The sequence below is a fragment of the Terrapene carolina genome, unplaced genomic scaffold (assembly GCF_002925995.2).
Source record: "Terrapene carolina triunguis isolate 2854851 unplaced genomic scaffold, T_m_triunguis-2.0 Scaffold62, whole genome shotgun sequence".
NCBI lineage: Eukaryota > Metazoa > Chordata > Testudines > Emydidae > Terrapene > Terrapene triunguis.
The window spans coordinates 59697767-59721002 of NW_020664413.1; the positions used below are offsets into that span (position 1 = coordinate 59697767).

Below are 23236 nucleotides of genomic sequence, written 5' to 3' on the forward strand. Positions count from 1 at the left end.
CTTTAATTTCCCAACATTCTGTATTTCAGCCACGGCGCAGAACCGAAGTCTCACCTGGAGGCGTCTCCACGTGGCGCTGCCCGAAGGGCGCAGGAAGTGCCTCACCCACCGCTGTCTTTCAAAACCAGGCTGAGAAGCAGGTGCGGGGAAACTTAAGCGAAACTCAGCCCTCTACCGATGCTCGAAAGCGGCCCCTGGCCCCGAGCTGGCGCCGGCCTCGGGCGCTAGGGTGACTGGCCCTGCGCGGCAGCGTAGTCCCGGCGGGACCGAGTGCCCGGAGCCCAGGCGCTAGCCCGCTCTCCGCACCTGCCAGGCGGGGGGCCCGAGGTGCGAGCTGGGATCAGCCGGACTCCAGCGGCGCGAGGCAGGAGCGGGGGGGGGGGGCTTCCCTCTAAGCGCCGCGGGCTGCGAGCCCCCCTCCCCGGGCGCTGGGCGGGAGTCTGAGGTGTCTCGGGCGGACCGTGGCGGGCTGTGAGCCCCCCCCCCCGGGGCGCTGGGCGGGAGTCTGAGGTGTCTCGGGCGGACCGTGGGGGGCTGGAGGCCCGTGGGGGGGGGGGCGGGGGTTTCCGCGGGGCTGAAGCAGCAGCTGACCGGAGCCTGTCTCCGAAGGAGCGGGGGGGGGGGGCTTCGCCCAGGAGCCTTGACGTAACCCAGAGGGACCGCGCGCCCCCCTGCTTAAGGAGCGACGGGAGCCGGGCGCCACCGGGCTGGAGTCGGACTCGGCGGCTGGCGGAGGTAAGGGGGCTCGGGGCACGGGACAGACTCCAGCACCCCGGACAGCGCCGGTCGGGCCCCGGGAGCGGCGCGCGCCAGAGGGGACGGGAGCCCCAGGGCGCTGCTGGCGCCTGGCTCCAGGTGTCCCCGCTCGGGGCGGAGAGAGGCGAGGGGCTCCCCGGAGCCGGGCGAGTCCCCGCGGCTGCCCTCACGGCTCCGCTCCGGCTAGGCGCTGCGGGGTGGTGCCGCGGCTGCAAACAGCCTGTGTCAGGGCGGGGAGCCCGGCGAGCTGCACCCGCCCGCAGCGCCTGCTGGCCCCGGGCTCTCCCGAGAGCCCGCGGGTGTTCGCCGGGCAGCCCCGCAAGGAGCGGCACCGAGCCCCGCCTGGGCAGGGGGCTGCTGGACACAGCTTTCGCTCCCAGGGGACGGGAAACCTGCACCCGCTGCGGGGAAACCTGCAGCTGAAGCAACTCGTTGCCCCGGGCTAGGAAGTCTGCCCTTCGCCCGCGCTCAGCACTCGCCTGCTGGTCTAGTGCTGGCGTTATGCTACAGGTGACAAGCGCGGGACGCGGATGTGCACCCACAGCTCTTCACCCCACTTCCCCACGCACGGCCTCCCGAGAGCTGGGTGTTTGTCCCATCGCGATCCCGGGGGCCAGTATAGACGAGTTCCTTCGGTTTAGATTTATTGACCTCGGGCTCTGGGGTCTTCAAATATCGAACTATTACAAAAGGCTACTGCAATGTAGACAGCCACTACTTCTGACCCGACATATTTACTGTAGGTCGATGGGAATATTTTGAGCAGCACTGTTTGACCATTCATGGGAAAATAAACACACCGATGAGAAGTTGCAATCTACACTATACAACTTGCATACAACTCTTGTCACTTGGCTGACAACTAAATACTCAACCCCTTTGCTGTTTATGGAAAAGGTAGAGTACTCTGCTCTTGAGGCAAAAACCCTCTTCATATAAATGCATGCTCTGAGTAGAAGCCAGAACAAAGGATCACCTCAGATATACCTTTAACGCCAAAGGGCCAAAAGAGCAATTACTCTGGGGACAAGCACCTTAACTCCAGTTAAGCTGCAATAGCTATGGGGATTTATGCTACTATAAAATTTGGCCCCAAATCTTTCCATTTTGGAAGAGGGCATCTTCTCTGATGAAAGCATCTAGCTCCTCAATGAGATGTAGCTACCAACAGAATTTGTCAAGAGAGTATTTCCCTGTCATCACTAGGGATGGTTTTCTCAATATTTTCATTTTATGAGATTTGATGTAAGTGTAAGTATTTGTTATGTTCAGTGTCTAGGCTGATAAAAGAATCACAGTTCTTCTATCTGAACCATATTATATGGATGCTACAAGTTAATAGGCTGAAATATATAACACAAATCATTCTCTCTTCCTAAAGTTTTTCTAAATTTCAAAATAATGGAAGAATTTGAAAGAAAGTCCTAGAGGATGCAAACAGCATGTTTGGGGTGGAGGGTAATCAGAACTCCATGTAAAGACTAGACTTCTGGGAATTTTCCTCCAGTTATTTTTAGAGCTGGTTGAAATTTTCCGTGTACATTTCTGAAAAAATGTAAAAATATTCACCATTTTTTCCCAAACAAATGAAGCTACTAAGACTCGTATATCTTAGTTTACATCCATCATCTGGATGGGACTGGCTTTTTGGGAATAGATAAAGCCTTTTACCTCTAAATCATCAATTAAAATTAGCCCAGGGTGGTAGTGACCAAAGAGTACTTATTTAATTGCTGTCTCGTGGGTAATGTAGACTTATGGAAGAGTTTCCAAGTGCAAAAACTAAACAGGTGTTACAATGGCTGATCAGTATGGCTACGTACACCAGATTGCTCTCCACCCAGATGACAGCACATCCCTTAATGGGACATCAACTTAACTATCACACTTCTGCATGAAGTATTTTTATTACTGGCAGCATCTGAGATTACTAGAACTGAAGGAGAAAAATACTCTCTTTATTGGGAAGCATTGAGGACTAGTAAGTTGGCCTACTTGTGACTCAGTTTCCCTATCTATAAAACAGGGATAAAGATACACCTACTTTGTAAAGTGCTGTGAGATTTACAGGTTAAGAGAGCTAGCTATTATGTACATTTTTATCTAATCAGTTCACTATTTAGCCCGCATTATGGTCAATCTCTTACACAGCTTTTGGTTGTGTGGCTCTTTCCTGTTAAATGAGAGGTTTTTTTAGAAAATAAAGTGTAAATAAAGCCAAATATTGTTAGGGGAATCAGAGGCAGATGTAGCACCTGAATGACTTTAAACTCATGAAAAAAGCAACAAAGAGTCCTGTGGCACCTTAAAGACTAACAGATGTGTTGGAGCATAAGCTTTCGTGGGTGAATACTCACTTCGTCAGACAACATGCGTCTGACGAAGTGGGCATTCACCCACGAAAGCTTATGCTCCAATACATCTGTTAGTCCTTAAGGTGCCACAGGACTCTTTGTTGCTTTTTACAGATCCAGACTAACATGGCTACCCCTCTGATACTTTAAATTCATGCTTTTTTTTTTAACTGACTAGATTTGAAGTTGACAAAGTCAGAGAAAATGGGTACATATTGCACTACATCAGGAGTAGGCAACCTATGGCACACGTGCCAAAGGCGGCACGCGAGCTGATTTTCAGTGGCACTCACACTGCCTGAGTCCTGGCCACCGGTCCGGGGGGGCTCTGCGTTTTAATTTAATTTTAAATGAAGCTTCTTAAATATTTTAAAAACCTTATTTACTTTGCATACAACAATAGTTTAGTTATATATTATAGACTTACAGAAAGAGACCTTCTAAAACATTAAAATGTTTTACTGGCACGTGAAACCTTAAATTAGAGTGAATAAATGAAGACTCGGCACACCACTTCTGAAAGGTTGCCGAACCCTGCACTACATAGTAAGAGTGGGAGCTGTAATGGGGAAGGGCCTCATTGAAAGCATCCTAAGATCACCACCAAAGCTCAGCTGTGGAGACTGACCATAAAGAGTATTCAATCAACACATACCTACAGCAATAGAGTATAGGGCAGGAGGTGCTCTTGGAGACCGGGTGGCTTCAGTCTCAGGCTGAAGATGAGGAGGGTCCAGTTTGTATTAGACAGACATCAACTTCATAAAACTACCACCATCGTGGTGTGAGCTGGCCTGGCACTTCATTGAGGGCAGGGTTTCTTACAGCTGCAGGGCAGTGTAGGAAAGCTTGTGTTGCCCTTTTTCTGTTTATAAAATGTAGGACTTCAGATCCAGGGTTATCAAACTAGAGTTTTTTATGGGCACCTAATTCACTTTATAAATTGCTGTAAATCTCTAAAATGTTAAGTCTTATTAGGGTGTAAATACCCCTCCTCCTCTCTCTCTCTCTCCCCCTTCCCTCCCCATCCTCCTTTACCCAAACCAAGTAGCAGGGCTGAATGCTGGGGAGGAATCTTAATCCCAAGACATGGAACTTCTCCTAAGAGGTCCTTAGCAGACACCCTCCAATGGAGGGAGGGTCCAAGATCAGCATCCCTGTTCTTTCCCTGCACCCTGCTGAGGCTAAAGCTGCATGCTAGGCCGGAAGTGTATATCCCCTTGCATGACCAGCCCCGGTTCCATCCATTCCTCTTACACAGCAGAACAGCACTGTTTATGTTGTCCAGGGACCCTCTGTACCCTCAAAGGCATGGAAGAGGCCTAGCTATACAAAACTATGCTGTACCTAGATGTAGTTTCAGAAGTTAGCTTTGGCTCCCTGAGACAAAATATCCAATTATTCCCTGCAGCAATCGGGGCAAGTGATATAACTAGCTGCAATACTTGGAAAAGCAGCTTTGATCACCCATCCAAAAAAACATTTATGGACTATTTCATGGACAAAGTCTGAAATAGAAATGGTGACCTCTAGCAGCATGATCAACTCACAGTAGAAGTTATGAGGATTTTTCTTTTTGGTAAACTGTTATCTCCTAATACAGATGCAACAGCATGTAGTGGATGAAATTGACTAGAGTGGTGATCTTTTGGTGACAGCTGATGGAAAGGTCAGATTTCAGATATTTTCTCTTTGTAGCATATAAACATGTAAGTATCAAATTTCATGATTCTAGCTCAACAGGAAAGTGTCACTGAGCCATCTGTTACAAGGGTGTGTATTTAATATGACCTGCACACTTCATTCCAGAGCCTTTCCAAAAATAATATATACACACGGGGCCGGCTCTGGCTTTTTTGCCGCCCCCGGCAAAAAAGCCTCCCGCCGCCCCCGCCCCTGGCAGGGAGCACGGCAGGGGAGGGCGGCGAGCCCGCCGCAGCTCCGCTGGCGACTGGAGCGCCGGGAGGAGGGCGGCGAGCCCGGCCGGGGCTCCGCTCTCCCCGGCGGCCGGAGCGCCGGGGGGAGGGCGGCGAGTCCGGCCGGGGCTCCGCTCTCGGGCGGGAGTGCCGCGCCACCCCCCTCCAGGTGCCGCTCCAAGCACATGCTTGGTGGGCTAGTGCCTGGAGCTGGCCCTGTATACACACAGTTAAACATTATTTTGGAAATGTTCTGAAAGAAATATACTTTGTAAAATATTCCTATTGAAGGTGGTGTTCTTGGCCAATTTACATCAGGGGACAAACTGCTGTTTTAGATAAGAAGAAATCTTGAATGAGTTTAGTGGATTTAGCTTTTGGGTAATAAACGTGGATGTTTATATCAAATATAATGGAACTGAATTAACAAACAAAGTACACACCAGGCTTAAGGCCAGAAGGGGCCAATGCTGTCATCTAGGCCAACCCCCTGTATAACACAGGCTGTAGGATTTTTATTTCACGCATCCCATTCCTTCATTTAACCCAGTAACATATGAAGGTTAGATGATTTTTCAACTTCTTCTGTTTTTGTGAAGTTTCAGTGACACAATGGATCCTGGGAACAGAGGAAGAATTCACTCCGTGAGACTTATATGCTCTCTGTTAATCATGGGAGTGTTTTGTGTGACTCCTTTCTTCTGCCAGAGCCAAAATGATCCACTGGCCCTTGGCCGAGCTGATCCTCAGTGCTGGGAGTTCTCCACAGCTGCCTTGCTGGAGATGAGGAAGCCGCGTATTTCTGACTCGGTCAGTGGCTTTTGGGACTTTATGATCTTCCTGAAGTCATCAGAGAACTTGAAGCATGGGGCTCTGTTCTGGGACCTGGCTCAGCTCTTCTGGGATATCTATGTAGACTGTGTGCTCTCCAGAACCCATGGCCTAGGGAGGAGGCAACTGGCGGAGGCTGAACAGAAAATCGCAGCTCTGCATTCTCAACTCACAGAGCAAAAGCAAGGTTATTACTTCTCTATCCAATACATGTACACCTTGTGGTGGAGAAACAGCAGTAGTGTACATAAAAATCAGACACCAGTAGAGAAATAGAAACAGATGGATGCAAGTTTGAATTGGAGAGTGAGAACCATGCAAGGGTTAGCATAAAAACAACTGAGTGCTTGGTGCTGTACAAGTCAAAGATTAATATGTTCAATAAAGAAGCTTAATCATGCTCAAAAACTTCTGAATGGGAGTTTTGCCTGAGAAACAACTGCAGATCAGGCCCAATATATGATTGACTTTTCCCACAGGGATCATAAGAAGAGGTAGAAGTGAACCACTTGAAACATGTATGGATACAGACAGGGAAGATAGATTAGTAACCAAACACATGAAGATATATTGCCCCATTAACAGTTTTACTGGGTAATGCCTGGTCTAGGCCAGCCTTACTCACATTCAGTAGTATCCTATTCCTTGAGCAGTCGCACTGGAACCATTGTGGAGTATGATACTAAACATGAACGCAATTAATTAATATACCGTGAGTAAAGTTTTTTGCCACTAGCTGTCTCCAAGTTCCAGCCAGGGCCTGGTTACTGGTAGATCATGTAGACAAAGCTGGGAATCAGGCTGTGTAGAGGCTGTTAGTGTGCACAGGTTCTTTTTAAATACATACTTTCTGCTTAAGACTGATACCATACATCATGACACTAAGTAGGATGAAGAGATTTTTAGACACAGTCCAGTGCACGCACACTCTTAGAAAAGGAGGGATATTTTACTTCTGTTCTTACTCCTACTCTGTTTTGTGAGTTGTAATCTGATTTCTTAATGCTGTTGACTAACACCAGCTGGTAGTGGTCAGACTGCTACAGTGACAGCCTAATTTTTGTTGTTGTAGAACTATCTAAGCTCTCATCCAAGATCTTGTAGCTTCTTAAAACCACGTTGTTCATATCTGCCTTGCTTAGTCAGTGAAACCAAAAGTCAATTGCTAGAAGGAGATTGCTATCTGCAAATGATATGAGGACTTGAATTTCCATTTCTTAAGCATAACAAATTGTGCAAGCTTGATTCTTTAGTTTGAGCTGAACTGTTAGCATTTGAATGATTTAATGGACCAATTCTGGGTCTAGATGGGAGAACCAAGGCAACTTTCAATGGGTTTCTTTGAATATAAAACAATCTTCCAAGTTTCTACCTTCATACTTCTATTGTATCTTTTCACACTCGGTTGCTACAAACTGAAATGATCCTTGTCTTACTTTTCGAAAATATTTAATGCTGGCTTACACTGTTTAAACCTAACATACAACAATAGTGTAATAGCTGAAGCTGCCTCAGAGCCTTAGTCACAGTAATATCTAGGATAGCCCACTATAGTGGTATCAGTCAAACTGGGAAAAACCCTGAATCAATGCAGCTCAGCTCTCAGGCCCACTGGCTAGAGAAATGGGAGAGGAGTCAGCAGACCTGAGTTCTATTCCCAGTTCTGCCGTGAATCTGCTGTGTGACCTTGGGTAAGTCACTTCACAGTGCCTCAATTTCCCCAGCTAGAAAATTGGACTAATGCTACTTCCTTAATAATGTGCCTTGAGGTGTAGGGATCAAGAGAGTTAGGTATTATCAGCGCATCTGATTTGGGTACCAAAAGGTAAGTCTCGTCAATTTCACTAATTATATCAATATCTGTTTATCATTAGTAGCAAATAGATTCATAGACTTTAAGGTCAGGAGGGACCATTATGATCATCTAGTCTCACCTCCTGCACAATGCAGGCCACAGAATCTCACCCACCCACTCCTGTAACAAACCCCTAACCTATGTCTGAGTTATTGAAGTCCTCAAATCGTGGTTTAAAGACCTCAAGGTGCAGAGAATCCTCCAGCAAGTGACCTGTGCCCCATGCTGCAGAGGAAGGCGAAAAACCTCCAGGCCCTCTGCCAATCTGCCCTGGAGGAAAATTCCTTCCCGACCCCAAATATGGTGATCAGTTAAACCCTGAGCATGTGGGCAAGACTCACCAGCCAGCACCCAGGAAAGAATTCTCTGTAGTAACTCAGATCCCACCCCATCTAACGTCCCATCACAACCATTGGGCCTATTTACCTGCTAATAATCAAAGATGAATTAATTGCCAAAATTAGGCTATCCCATCATACCATCCCCTCCATAAACTTATCAAGCTTAGTCTTGAAGCCAGATATGTCTTTTGCCCCCACTACTCCCCTTGGAAGACTGTTCCAGAACTTCACTCCTCTAATGGTTAGGAACCTTCGTCTAATTTCAAGTCTAAACTTCCAAATGTCCAGTTTATATCCATTTGTTCTTGTGTCCACATTGGTACTAAGCTTAAATAATTCATCTCCTTCCCTGATATTTATCCCTCTGATATATTTATAAAGAGCAATCATATCTCCCCTCCGCCTTCTTTTGGTTAGGCTAAACAAGCCAAGCTCTTTGAGTCTCCTTTCATAAGACAGGTTTTCCATTCCTCGGATCATTCTAGTAGCCCCTCTCTGTACCTGTTCCAGTTTGAATTCATCCTTCTTAAACATGGGAGCCCAGAACTGCACACAGTATTCCAGATGAGGTCTCACCAGTGACTTGTATAACGGTACTAACACCTCCTTATCTCTACTGGAAATACCTCACCTGATGCATCCCATTAGCTTTTTTAACAGCCATATCACATTGGCGGCTCATAGTCATCCTGTGATCAACCAATACTCCGAGGTCCTTCCCCTTCTCTGTTACTTCCAACTGATGTGTCTCCAATTTATAACCAAAATTCTTGTTATTAATCCCTAAATGCATGACCTTGCACTTTTCACTATTAAATTTCATCCTATTACTATTACTCCAGTTTACAAGGTCATCCAGATCTTCCTGTATGATATCCTGGTCCTTCTCTGTATTAGCAATACCTCCCCGCTGTGTGTCATCCACAAACTTTATTAGCACATTCCCACTTTTTGTGCCAAGGTCAGTAATAAAAAGATTAAATAAGATTGGTCCCAAAACCGATCCCTGAGGAACTCCACTAGTAACTTCCTTCCAGCTTGACAGTTCACCTTTCAGTATGACCCGTTGTAGTTTCCCCTTTAACCAGTTCCTTATCCACCTTTCTATACTAAATACTAGAGAGTTGGCTTTTATGCAATGAAGGACTAACTAAAGCTCTTGAAAGAGCTGTAGAAATATATAGCTCCACTTAGCACTGTTCTCTTATACATCTCAAAGTGGAGAAAGGTTGAGTGTCTTGCCCAGAGTCATGTCACAAGTCAGGCCTGGTCTACACTGGGGGGGAAGGGGAATCGATCTAAGATACGTCAACTTCAGCTACGCTATTCTCATAGCTGAAGTTGCGTATCTTAGATCGACTTAGATTGACTTACTTCACGTCCTCGCGGCACGGGATCGACTCCGCTTCCGCCTCTCGCCCTGGTGGAGTTCCGGAGTCGACGGGGTGCACATGTGGGGATCGAGACGCGATACATTGATCCCCGATAGATTGATCACTACCCGCCAATCTGGCGGGTAGTGTAGACGTACCCTCAGTGACAGAACTAAGCATAATGCTCAGGTACCCGAATCACATTTCCATGGCCTGTTTGCTATGCCACACTGCCTCCTGGTGGTTAATCCTCAGGGCAGAGTCAGTCTAAAAAGTGCTTTTTAATAAGCACCTTAACATTCAATATCATTCACCGAAAAAAGCCATTACTTTCCACATCAAATATACCAAGTGATATGATATGGGTCATTTGCTGGAAGATTCTCTGCATCTTGAAGTTTTTAAACCATGATTTGAGGACTTCAATGGCTCAGACACAGGTTTGATACAGGAGTGGGTGGGTGAGATTCTGTGGCCTGCATTGTGCAGGAGGTCAGACTAGATGATCATAATGGTCCCTTCTGACCTTAAAGTCTATGATTCTATGATAAATAGTTCATACCCAATGAAGTACTAGTTGACCAAGCTATAGCTTTAGCACATTGCTTGCCTATCAAGGAATCAGCCCCCAGGGTTCCCTTCAGGTTTTCACTTAGTTTGCCTCTGCTTTCACCAGTGACTATGTAAAAAGAATACTCTCAAATGAGGTGCTTATTCTGTCTCCAGGGTTCCAAGGCAAATATGCTCCATTCACAAGTCCTGAGATGGCCTTTCATAGCCCTACACATTCAACATGCACTGGCTCTTTCTTTCTCACACTATTGTATGAGGTCAGATTCTGCCTCCACTATCACCTGTGCAACTCCCACAGTGGGTTTGTACAGGTGTAACTAATTGAACCTGTAATTTAGATTTTTAGCGTGCAATCCTGCTGACTGTACACAAGAAGGAAAATAATCTAGCTTGTTCTCTCTTAGCTGTGTTGGTTCTGCAGGGCTAACAGGAGTGAAATGCAGTAAAAGCTTACCTATGTCCCTAAAATAAGCAGCTATGATTGTAATAAACATAGGGAGCAGGTCTGTTGCTATTTTTACCTAGAGAGACAAGGTAGGTGAGATAATATCTTTTATTGGAACAATTTCTTTTGGTCCAATTGCTTCTTCAAGTCTGGGATATGTACTCAGCGTCACACCTAAATACAAGTTACAACAGATTGTTTAGCATAAATAGTTAATACATATTCTAAGCGACCATTCAAGGTAAAGTGGTCCATTAATACCTCTACACTCATAGGACAAAAAAAGGGGGAGGGGGGAGGTAGTGGGTTACAGATTGTTGCAAGTGTCTTTATTAAGACCATGACTTTTAGCATCTAGCAAAGTTATGAATTTAAGCTCCCAGGCTTGTTTTTTTGAAGGTCTTGTGCAGGTTTTCTTTAGGATGAGGACTAAAAGGCCAGATATGGAATGGTTGTTTTGTGAAAAGTGTTCGCCCAGGAGTGATAATGTTTTTGTCTTTTATTGTTTTTCTGTGTGCATTCAGTTGAGAGCATAGTGATTGTCTGGTTTCACCCATGTGGTTGTTAGTGGGGCATTTAGTGCACTGGATGAGGTACTTCACATTGTGATAGGCACGTGTAGGACCTGTGGATTTTGAAAGCTGTGTTGCGGGGTATTGGCTGCAGGTTTTGCATCTGTTATACCAGGGTCTGGTGCTGCTTTGACTTGGTGGGTCCCACTTTTCAGACTAGAACTACACTTAACAAAGCAGCTTGCTGGCTTTTGGGCCTCATCCTGCACTCATTCAAATAAAGAGCAAGACTCCTAGTGAATTAAATGGTAAAGGATCACTATGGAGCTGGTCCGAAGCCTAGTGAAATTGAGAGTCCATTGACTTCAACAGGATTTGGATCAGGTTCTGATTGTGACTGACAGCAACAGACAATATTATGATTCTGCATTTCTTACCAGGAGAAAACCTATTATTGTCCTGTATGGCTCATGCTAAGGCTCCAGGATAGGGTCCATAATGGAAAAACACAGATTTCAAAGTAATTTACCAACTAGGGACACTTGCTTAGTTTTGCTCATTGTAAGACTGCATCTGATGCCAATGATTGGCTCTGATTAGTTGGCTACAACACTTATCTTAAATATCAGACTGGCAAAACATGGAGGATGAAAGCTACATAGGCTGCCAGCTTTACATTGTTTGGAAGCTGACCCTGATTTCCTCAGACATGTTTTCATGTCCCTTTCTTTTTTTTTTTTTTTTTTTTCTTTTTTTTTGTTAGATTCTTTTTCTCACAATCAGAGGACACGAGTGCTGAACAAGAAAGAGCTGATTGAAGACTTAAGCATCCATGTGCACAAGAGTGGATCTGCATTACTCCGAAGAGTTATTGGAGGGCTAGGGATAAAGAGGAAACAATGGGTCTAGTCTGAGGTTTATCTGTACAGTGGATATTTTTTAAGCAATTTCCTTTTGGTTTTTGTTTTTAATCTTCATTGGAAAGCTGCTCTAGGTGGAGGGGGAGTGCCTGTAGCTATCAACATTGTACCTTTGGGTTCGCTTTGACTTTTTGGACTGTTGTGGCTCTTCTTTTTTTTAAATGATGCCCATGAATTCAGTCTCTTTAATAAACGGCATGATTTATAAGCAGTTGGCTACCTTATTGTGTACATGAGCTATTGAAATTGTGTCTGGGGTGGGTGCTGGAGAATAAGGCCCAGTCATGCAACTGGATGTGTACAGGCAGAGCAGGGGACCAACACGGAGCTCCACTGAAGTCCACAGTTTTGCCTGTATGGCTTCAGTTGCAGGATTGGAGCCAAGTAGCTGTACTTGCTCTGTTTTAACTATAGTTTTATACATATAAGGCACAAACAGCAGCCAAAAGATCATCCTATTTAAAAATAAAAATAAAGAGTTAAAAAAATCCAGAACCTCCGAACTTCAAGCTTCCAGTTTTTTCCCATAGGTTAATAAGACCCAAACTTTCTCCACACCATAAGTGAACAGATGTTCGCAAAGTTAACATTCCAGGAAGAGCGTCCATAAACAACACCCACATGCATATTCATTTTCATGATGTACAATAGCAGCTATTTCCCTCAGGTAGCACCTGATCCTGCTCCACTGCAGTCAATAGGTGTTTTGCCATTGATTTCACTGGGAGCAGGATCGGCCCTGAGAAACCAAAATGAAGTAAGAATTCTATTCTAAAGAAAGCACACACACAAAAGCTTTCTGTGTCAGTTTCAATCAGCACATGGTTACCTTTCAATTCCCAAGGGATGCTAGAATAAAGTTAAATGCTGTACTGTGACCCAGGCAGGCAAGCTGCTTCCTCTGTATAGAGCCCAGATGACTTTGCCCCTGCAGCGCACAATGCAGATTGGTCCTCAGGTTCTTATCAGGAATGGAGAGCTCCTAGATACATCATAGGCAGAACAGGATGCGTAGCTTATTACTAGAGCTAGTTGGAAAATGGTAAATATTTTCTGCAAAAAGTTTAAAACAAACAAAATTCTGTTTTCACAAATTTAATGGGAAGTCCCTAATTTTTCAGCAAAATGTGAAAATAAAAAAACCCAAAATGTATTACCAACTCCCTCCCCCTCCCCAAAAATTGTTTTGGTTTTCCATTGGAAAAAAATTGGAAAATTTAAACCAAGTAAATACTTCCCACATACAGTCATCTTTTTTGGGGGGCGGGGGAGGGGGGAGTTATTACATAAAAAAATTATGTTGTTGATGGAAATGTTTCCATTAGCTATGTGTGACATAATTTGGAAATTTGACAAATTTTGCTGCTTTTTCTGTTTGCAGATTGTCTGCAGGTAAATCAGTTTCTTCAAACTAACATCATTCAGTTTAAAGAATTATTCAAAACTATTAGCATTGAAGGATAAATTAATTTGAGGAAACTGATTAAATGTGCCATTCATTGCAAGAATTTAGTATTCAAAATTGTGGCTGTTTTTAGTGGATGCCTAGGTCAGAGGGCATGTTTCTATTACCTGGGTGAATGAATGTAACTATTAAGCTACGTCTACACTACAAGCTAGGAGTGCGATTCCCCTGTGTAGGCATACTCATACTAGCTCTCAGCAAGCTAGCAGGAGTATAAACAGCAGCGCAGCCACAGTATCATGGATGTCCGCAGCGGAGGCACAGTTGAGCTGGGTCAGGTACATACCCACTGGTGTACTCCACTGCCACTACCCATGCTACAGCAGCTAAGCAGCTATTTACACCCATGCCATCTCAATGAGAGCTAGGCCGAGTATGTGTAGGCGAGTAGGGACATCACACCCTAGCTTGCAGAGCTGCCATAGCCTTAGAATCAGGTTTATAGAGCAAATACGTCCAAGTTACAAATTTAAAATGACTTTCCTTGAATATTCTGCAATATTTTCTATTCTGGCAAGTGTATCTGCCAGAAAACTCATTTACTGATGGACTCAATCCTGATAGGTGCTAGGCACTCTGCCCCAGTCCAGAAAAACAAATAAGCACATAGTTGACTTAAAGCATGCATGTACAGGGAAATTCTGGCCCTATTAAAGTAGATGACAAAACTCCCATTGATCTCAGTATGGCCAGGATTTCACCCATTTACTTCAATGGGACTACATATGTACTGAAAGTTAAGCTTGTGTTTAAGTGTCTAAAATATCTGTAGGAGACAACCCCAACAGGAGCATGAACACAGGGACAGAACCTTTGTTTTCAAATATTTAGCAACTTTCACCAGCTTTAACTGTCTCAGGCTGTGGCTATGGCCTACTAGTGTGTCCCCAGTACTTGCCTGGGAGTGGTGCCAGGACCATTCTTGCACTACGTTGCAGTACCAATTGGTATCAGGGCCTCATGGTGCTAGGTGTTGTACAAACACATACAAAGAAACAATTCCTGACCCAAAGAACTCACTGTCTATGAAGACAAGTGATAGCCAAAGATTATGGGGGAGAAGGATACAATTCAGTATACACATAGGTACACTTGCAATTGTTATTACTATGGATAGACAATCGATAGATGGGGAGAGCTGGCACTATCTCCCAAGATTTCACTAGAAAAATAGAAGCAGAGAGATTTTCAGAAGACACTGCTTTCTGCCTCTGACACGCTTTAGGAGGGGCCTTCAGGAAGAGGCTACTACTGTGGGCTTGTTTTCGCTACGGAGCTAAATTTGCGTTGCTGCAATTGATGCAGCAGCATCGATTTAGCGGGTCTAGTGAAGACACGCTCAATCGATGGGAGAGCGCTCCCATCGATTTCTGTACTCCACCTCAACGAGAGGTGGAAGCAATGTCAGCGGGAGAGCATCTCCCATTGACATAATATAGTGTGGACCCCACGGTAAGTAGATCTAAGCTATGTCAACTTGAGTTACGCTACTAATGTAACTCAAATTGTGTAGCTTAGATCGACCGGCAGTGGTGGTGTAGACCAGGCCTGTAATTTTATATACTTTCCCTCTCGAACAACAGGATCCTGCATCCTCCTTTCTCCTGTTGAATAGCAAGACTGTTGGTGAAAGGTAATTGCTGGCCAAGACAACATTCAGCTTTGGACCAATCCACCATACAGCTCTGCATCAGCTCTTTTCCTTCATTAAGAAACTATAGCAGCCATTTGACCTTTGAGGAAATGGGCAGGGAAAGGTGTGTGGGGGCGTGGGGTTGAAAGAATAGTTTAGTTTATAACGTAAGGTCATGGTATTATGAAGAGGTCTGGAGGCTGCTGCTGTAAGGGAAACAATTCATGGTATTAATTTTGCTGAAATAAAAGAGTGAGGCAATTAAATGTAAACTTGCAAGTAATGAAATTCCTGAAGGAACTGTTACCTCAGGCATTTTCTCCTGTCTGAAGACCTCAGAGCCTAATTCCATTTCATAGCACAGACCTTGTTTGTTTTTGACTGGAGCTCAATTGCTTGGCATGAAAATGCAACCTGATGATATTGAAAAAAAGATGACCTTGATGCTTGCTATAGATTCACTGACTCTAAATTGGGGCCCTGTCACAGACTGGCTGGTGCTTTTAGGGAAGCTGGGCCCAGCCTTGCCTGTGCGGGTAGTAGCCATGCACCAGCTGATCCTGATGTAGTGATTTAATGACACCCAGTAGCCTGGGCTGTGAAAGGGTCAGGGTGGACTACAAAGAGAGCGAGAGCACGTGAACACACACACACTCTCCCTCAGCTAGAGAAAGGAGCTCTGGAGTGGGCTGCTGAAGGGACTCATAGTGAGTAATATATGCCTGTCTATCAAGGGTGAGCCTAGGAAAAAGGACAAGGCCCAGTTCTGTGGGCTAGTGTTCTAGAGGAAGACCAAGGAGCTGGGCAGACCTAGGGAGAACGCTGAGGGTATGTCTATATTGCAGCTGGAAGTGAGCCTCCTAGCCTCACACTAGCATACTAAAAATAGCTGTGTGGGTGGTTTTGTGGCAATAGCAGAGGCTCAGGCTAGCCACCCAAGCTCAAGCCCAAGTTGGTCTGAGCCCACAGGATAGGCTGAGAAGTATCCCACGAGAGGCTGAAGGATCTCTTATTGGGACGTGAACTTCTACCTGGACTTCTGTTACCCCAGAAAGGGCCTGGACTAGATGTGGCTTAGCCACAGGGCAAGTTTGGATGAAAACAGGTCACTGTGGGACCAAAGTGGCTGACAACTGGCATGCTAGATGCAAACACCTTCAGCATGATGCTCTAACACAACAGCAGTGAGTGGAACTGCTTACAGGTGCTCACGGACACCTGTTAGGAAGAAAGTATGTACTTGATTATGAATTGCAAGTATGTGCATTCCCAGGGCCCTGCAATCTTAAAACTCAATTCCTGGGAGCAGGCTCATTGCTAATGGGAAGAAATGCAGCTGCCTCCCACCACTACCCCCTGCAACCCTAGGAGTAGCTCTGATGTGAGCCCAGCGTACTGCTGCCCCTTCCTTACTATTCCTCAGCCTGAGCACCAGAAAGGGAGTGTAACAGAACATAAGAACTGCCTAAAAGGAGGGACTGTGGCCTTTTAACCATTTTTTTAATTGACTAGAGGTAGCTGCCTCCTGTAGGTCCCCCATTCCACTATGTGTTCTATTTCTTCTTGTGTCATCACTAATTAGATACCACTGGTAGAGAATCCATCTCCTTTGGCACGTGCAAACTATGAGCCACAGCTGCAACCCTGTATCTGAGCTACTATAAAGGGGCAGTCAGGGATCCCCCCGCTATAAGGGAATCCTTAGGTGGTACAAAGCTGGTATAGTCAGCTCTATTACTGTACTCACCCCCTCCCCAACCCCAACATCACAGAGGATGTCAGGGCAGTGTGGGAATTCACAGCACTCTGGCCGATCCTCAGCTGGTGTAGCAGTCCCCAGAGGCTGCTCTAGTCTAGGGGATGTTGGAGGATATTTTGGCCCTTGCTGTTTACAAGAGTGGCAAAATGGAAAGGTAAGTTTGAGCCACCTTTCTCCTCCATCCTCAGCTGTGCTGAGGATTTAGCCCAATATCAGTAGTATTTAGATCAGCTGGTTCAATGGAAAATACTGTCATTTATTTATATTTAAATAATACAAATAAAGCCCAGGCAAGAAGTTCCACATGCCCTAACAATTAGATTTATAATCTCAAATCATCGACATGCAGCAGAAAAATGTGCAAACAATGACTGAATTCAGCCAATCAGTGCAGGAAATCTGCACTTTTAGCACACCAGGAACATACCCCCAGCTTTTTCCCCACCCTCACCTCCAAAGCCTTATCAAATAATTTGATTTTACACCATGCATGGAAGGGCATCAAGATCAGGCTATTTGGGACCATATTTTTGTTAAAACAGAATTCTATACCACCAATTTGCTCTGTTCTCAGAGAGGATCATTATCGTCTTTTGGGGGTGAAGTATCAGTATGGTGCATGGGGATTCATCCATATGAGACCTGCAAGTGCAAACCTTGAAGTCCTCACTCAGATCTTTCTTGGGACAAGTCTCAGACTTCAGCGTGAGCTGGCCTGAGGCAAACCTGAGTAAAAACAGAGTTAAGGCTTCAGTCCCTTGTATTTATTGGGAAATGGGCAGCCAAATAGTTATGCACCATATGAAAATGTACTTCCTTATGTCACAATCTGGGGCCACCAAGCATAGTGTCCTAGGCAAATGGGACTATGTACTATACTGTTGCTACTGCAAAGGCTACTAAGTTCCCATCCAGATTTTATTCACCCCCCCCCCCCCCGCTTCTGTGTCTCTTTATGGGGATATAGCTGTACCTGCTTCCCAGTGGTCCCTATTACCCTGCCATTTGTTCCATTTCTTCTTGTATTATCACAAGCCAACTAGTATTTTACTTTCTTTAACGTCTGTTCATTTGTAGATAAAGTGCTTGTTAGCATCTAGAGCCTTCCCTTCATTTGTCATATGTATTCTTTGACGTCTGCGTTAAGCATGATTTGGGGCTTCTGTGACCAAAGTCTATATGAAGAATTAGGAATTTTTATTACCATGATCGCTACTTTAAAGGTCTCTTGAGTGGGTGGCTGAGGTCTCGCCAAAGAAAAACTTTCTATTCATCTTGATTCGAGTCAGATAGCCCCCTTTATCTTGATGCCTTATAATCCCATCAAGACTTCTAAAAAAACAGACTTTTCTAGGCAAAAAAGAAAGCTGTCCATTGAGACTGCCTCTCTTTGTTAAACTCCATGTTTCAATCTGCGTAAATGTTGCTGCATTATTGATGGAGCTCTGTTTCAGCATATGACCTCCTTCATTTTATCTTCATCTAACTGTGCATTAATTTCCCCCAAGTCGAGTTCTTTTTCTAGTCCTTAAAGCCACGAACAGTCTCTGGTTGTCCTTAGAAGTTTTATTTCTGGGGGCTAGATTCTCAGCTGGTGTCAGTTGGTGTAGCACCCTTAACTTCACCTGTAAGTGATCTTGTTTAAGTACATTATTTTTGGAATTATGTCTGCTCTCATGATTTATGTAAATCCATGTCTCTGTACTCTGTTCACTAGGTCTTCTGTGTAGGCTTGCAGAACATTGATAGCAGGTTGAGGAATCTGTAATTCCACTGTCTGAAGCGATACTGAATCACTTTCATTTCTTATTCGTTAAAGTATATTTGTAACTTCAGAGTAATTGATTCCTCATTTGTGTCATCAACTGGAAACATACAGCTGCATTTGATGGAAATAACCTATCATATAATAATATATCACATAGCAAGAATGGGCTGACAAAGCAAAATTAGCAATAGTCAGCACTGGTGAAGAGCCAAGTCAGAAAACTTTAGTTCATCCTCTCATTTAACAAAGTATCTGCTTCTAATCCAGTGAGTCATTGTCACATTCTGGGGTGCAGCCCAGACCAGCAAGAGGGTTGTGTCACTGCCTTCCCTGTAACCGTGGGTGCCTCACAATGCATCTCTGTTGTAGCTCCCAACCTGGACTGCTCACAGCCAGCCTACCAGCATGCAGGATGCACCCTGAGTATGTGTGTGCTAGGCAATCCTGGTTCAGCAGCTCTGATCCCACCAGCCTGATCCCACAGCTGCACTCTGGCTTCCACCAGCCTCGGTTACTTCTTGCAGGGTGACCCCAACATGCTCCCAGTCCCGGATTTCCCCCCAAAATGCGTGTTCTGCACTGTCCAGCTCTTTCCTGGAAAGTTCAGATATTAAGGTTCATTGCTCCTGTAAAGAGTTGATATTCAACAGTTTACTTCAACTGGACTTACCAAACAGTTCAGTTTAAATAAAGTACTGGATCAGTTTAGATTAAAAATAAAACAAGTTTATTAAGTATTAACAAAGAAGATAGGATTTTAAGTGAATGCAAGTATAAGAGAGAAAGTTAGAAATGGTTACCTGTAAATATCAGTGAAAAAACGCATCTAAAAGTCAAACTTATTCTAATAAGTTTTGGCTCAATGCTTTGTTCGAGATGACCTTTCTTATCCACAGTCTTCCAGCAAGATGGAGGCTGACAGTTTCCTTGGTCAGGATCTCTCCCAGAAGCCCAAAGGTGTTGGTGCCTTAGTCTTTTTAGAAGAAAGAGACAGAACTTGGGGTTCTCTGCCCCTTTCTTTGGTGGATTCTTCTGAGAGTTACCCTTCAAAGCAGGGTGGGCAAACTTTTTGGCCTGAGGGCCACATCTGGGTATGGAAATTTTATGGCGGACCATGAATGCTCACGAAATTGGGATTGGGGTGCAGGCTCTGGGATGGGGCCAGAAATGAGGAATTGAGGGTTTGGGAGGGGGCTCCAGGCTGGGGGCAGGAGGTTGGTGTGTGTGTGGGGGTGGGTGAGGGCTGCAGCTGGAAGTGTAGGCTCTGGGGTGGGGCTGAGGGATTTATAATTATAATAATTAATGGAGATATCCCATCTCCTAGAGCTGGAAGGGACCTCGAAAGGTCATCAAGTCCAGGCCCCTGCCCTCACCAGCAGGACCAATCACTGACCCTGCCCCAGATCCCCAAGTGGCCCCCTCAAGGATTGAATTCATAACCCTGGGTTCAGCAGGCCAATGCTCAAACCACTGAGCTATCCCTCCTGGCCTTTTTTTAAAACTATGAACAGAGCCCTCTCCCCTGCATTCATAGAATATCAGGGTTGGAAGAGACCTCAGGAGGTCATCTAGTCCAACCCCCTGCTCAAAGCAGGACCAATCCCCAGACAGATTTTTGCCCCAGATCCCTAAATGCCCCCCTCAAGGATTGAACTCACAACCCTAAGTTTAGCAGGCCAATGCTCAAACCACTAAGCTATATTTGGGGTATAGGAAGGTACTTCAGGCTGGGCCCAAGCAGTTCGGAGGGTGGGAGGGGGATCAGGGCTGGGACAGGGGGTTGGAGCACGGGGGGGGAGGGGATGAGGGCTCTGGCTTGGGGTGCGGGCTCTGGGGTGGGGTCAGGGATCAGGGCTTTGGGGTGCAGGAGGGTGCTTCGGGCTGGGCTCAAGGGGTTTGGAGGGCAGGAGGGGGATCAGGCCTGGGCAGAGAGTTGGGGCACGGGAGGGGTTCAGGGAAGCAGCGGTATGTCCCCCTTCCAGCTCCTACGTGGAGACATGGCCAGGTAGCTCTGCACGCTGCCCCACTGGCTGCAGTTCCCGGCCAGTGGGAGCTGCGGGGGCGGCACTTGGGGCGGGGGAAGTGCGCGGAGCCCCCTGGCTGCCCCTAAACATAGGAGCCAGAGTGGGGACATGCTGCTGCTTCCGGGAGCCGCAGCACATGTGTGTGGAGCGGACCCTGACCCCGCTCCCCGGCTGGAGTATGGGAGCAGGGCAAGCCCCATACCCTGCTCCCCAGCAGGAGCTCAAGGGCCAGATTAAATCGGCTGCTGGGTTGGATGTGGCCCGCGGGCCACAGTTTGCCCACCCCTGCTTCAAAGTAAAGTTTATTCAAGCAGTAAAGAAGGCAACATGGAGTCTGGTGATGAAGGAGGCTCCATGCTCTTTTTTTCTCCCTTTGTCTTTGATGAAATCCAACTCATTCTGTTTCTAGTCATCTCTTCCCCCTGCTATCTCGAGGACCCTATTTACTACTTATATGTACATTGAGGGGTAAACGTACATGCCTTTATTTAGGATATGCCAGTTTAACAACTTTTGCCTAGACAGGGCTGTCTGGTTGTGAACATGTGTTAATATCACATAGAGTGAATTTGTAACGTCACATGTAATACTGTCATACATTTCACCCTATTATTGACCAGCAAGTTATTTATTATTTTCAAATGAAATCTCACAAGGCATATTTCATACAAAGATTACAACAGTGTGTAGAGTGTGAACACAGGGATGCTTTTGGTCACAGTTACCCACAAAAATATCAAAAAAACCCACCACAATTAATAGTCCAAATGACTGCCTAGCCTAGTCACCATTGTCTCAATCTTCAGCATTGCTATTCCAGAGCAACACTGTCATGGGCGTGACTCTCTTCTGTTACCTCAATTTATGTCAATATAACTCCATTGAAATCAGGGGAGTTATATTGGTGTAAAACAGATGTAACCATGGAGAATCAGGCCCACGGCCAGGACATTAAAGAATAGCATATAGTGCAAGTGGCTTTTCTTCTAAGTGTGAGCTCAGCCCTTTCCTTCCAGATCTCTCTCCTATGTACCAGAAGGAGAGAAAGTGGAATGTGGCACATCTTATAGATGAATCATTAGTGAATATATTATTCCTCTTTTGTCCACTATCTTACTCCCCTCCAAATCCCAGATTATCCCCCAAAGCATCCAAGGCTTGCACTGCTGAGTCAATAGAAGCTTTGCCATTGGCTTCAATGGGCACAGGATCTGGTGGTCAGCTAGCAACAACCTAAATAACCATCTAAACCCTTATAAGAATTCCAATAGCTCTCAACAGCATACAAACCTTCCATATATAAACACCATCCTTAAATATTTTCAGTGCTGTGTTAGAAATGTTTTCATAATTTGTTTTCAGCTGACTCTGTGAATACCCTGTGCTAGCAACAAAAGAAAAACAAAAATTTCTTTTCTGATGTTGTAAGTCCTTCAAGTAATATTAAGCTCTTTAACAGTTCCATATATATGGGGCTTCTAAAGCAATAAAATGCCTCTAATTGTTCACAGCTCTTCCTTCTCACCAATTTAGTTGCTAATTTAGTAAAATGCAAATGCCTGACTGTCAGATGTTGGAGACAATGGACAACTTGGAGAAGACAACTAAAGATTTACTCCTTCTATTCAGTGCTTCTTGATCTATGATACGTCAGACAACTTATCAATGAGATTGGTTAGCTAAAGCCATCTCCATGTGTGCGTGTGGGGAAAAAAATCCTCTTGTTTCCTGAAACACAAGCAATTATCAGGTACTATAGTAATGAGAGGATAGTATGGGCCAGATCATTAGCTGTGTATGTTAGCATAGCCTCACTGAAGTCAACAGAACTATATTGATATGCATTGGCCAAGATCTGGCCCTATATTTTTTTCAGGTTAGGAATAGGCTAGGAATACATGGTACTAATATAAGGGAGAATTCCTTCTCTAACACCACAGAAGACTCTGGTAAAGACCCCAGAGACAGAACTCGATTATGTTAGATTTTTACAGTTCAATATCTGACCAACTTTAGAGATGACACATGGCTGTAATTACCTGGGCAACAGTGTGATGAAGTAGTAAGGCTAATACTGGCATCCTATTTCTTCCAAGCAGGCAAAGTCACATGGTTGATGAGGTCAGAGAAAGACCTGCAAACATGCTCAGCTGTGGAGACCAACTCCTGCTTTATAGCAGACTGCTGAGCTGGAAAGAAAAGAGATTATTTCACAGCACCTGAATGCAGTAAAATCCCTGTACGACTCTTTAAAAGACTCCAATTCAAGGTAACTCTATAGAAACAAAAGTTTTATCCGCTGGCTTTCCTTATTACATTCTTATCAATGAAAGTGAGGCATCCTGAAAGCTGAACAAAGCTATGCTGTAATAAGACCATTGATTATAAGAGGATTTTATGTGATTGGGAGGCTGGCTGTGGGGTCAAACGATTACACAGCCATAGAAATTGGAGACAGAAAAGACCACCAATGCAAGTTTGTTCCATATTGACTGCTGAGAGCAACTTCCTCTACAGTACTATGTCTTCTCCAGTTTTAAATGACTCAAGCAGTGAGGGTTTAAATGCTGGGCTCACATGAGTGCAAATCTGGAGTAATTCTAGAGTGATTACACGCTGAGAGAGGAAGGCTAGTGTTGTGGTGACAGCACTGCAGTGGAAATTAGAAGATCTGGGTTCAATGCTTGACTCTGCCACATGTTTAATATGCT

General features: G+C 45.1%; 2 protein-coding genes across 2 annotated transcripts in view; one reads left to right on the plus strand and one right to left on the minus strand.

The window, feature by feature from the left end:
- The first annotated feature begins 685 nt into the window (after positions 1–685).
- On the plus strand, positions 686–11865 carry FAM237A (family with sequence similarity 237 member A). The gene is made up of 4 exons (XM_024200986.1): positions 686–735; positions 4714–4779; positions 5626–6044; positions 11720–11865. The coding sequence occupies exons 2-4, from the start codon at positions 4772–4774 to the stop codon at positions 11863–11865; spliced, it is 573 nt and encodes a 190-aa protein (XP_024056754.1). The 5' UTR covers positions 686–735; positions 4714–4771.
- A 10742-nt stretch (positions 11866–22607) lies between these two features.
- Positions 22608–23236, minus strand: part of DYTN (dystrotelin) — a 52132-nt gene continuing 51503 nt past the window's right edge. Inside the window, exon 14 of the mRNA XM_024200973.1 lies at positions 22608–22714. Within this exon, the coding sequence (XP_024056741.1) occupies positions 22608–22714 (107 nt within the window). The remainder of the gene's footprint in view (positions 22715–23236) is intronic.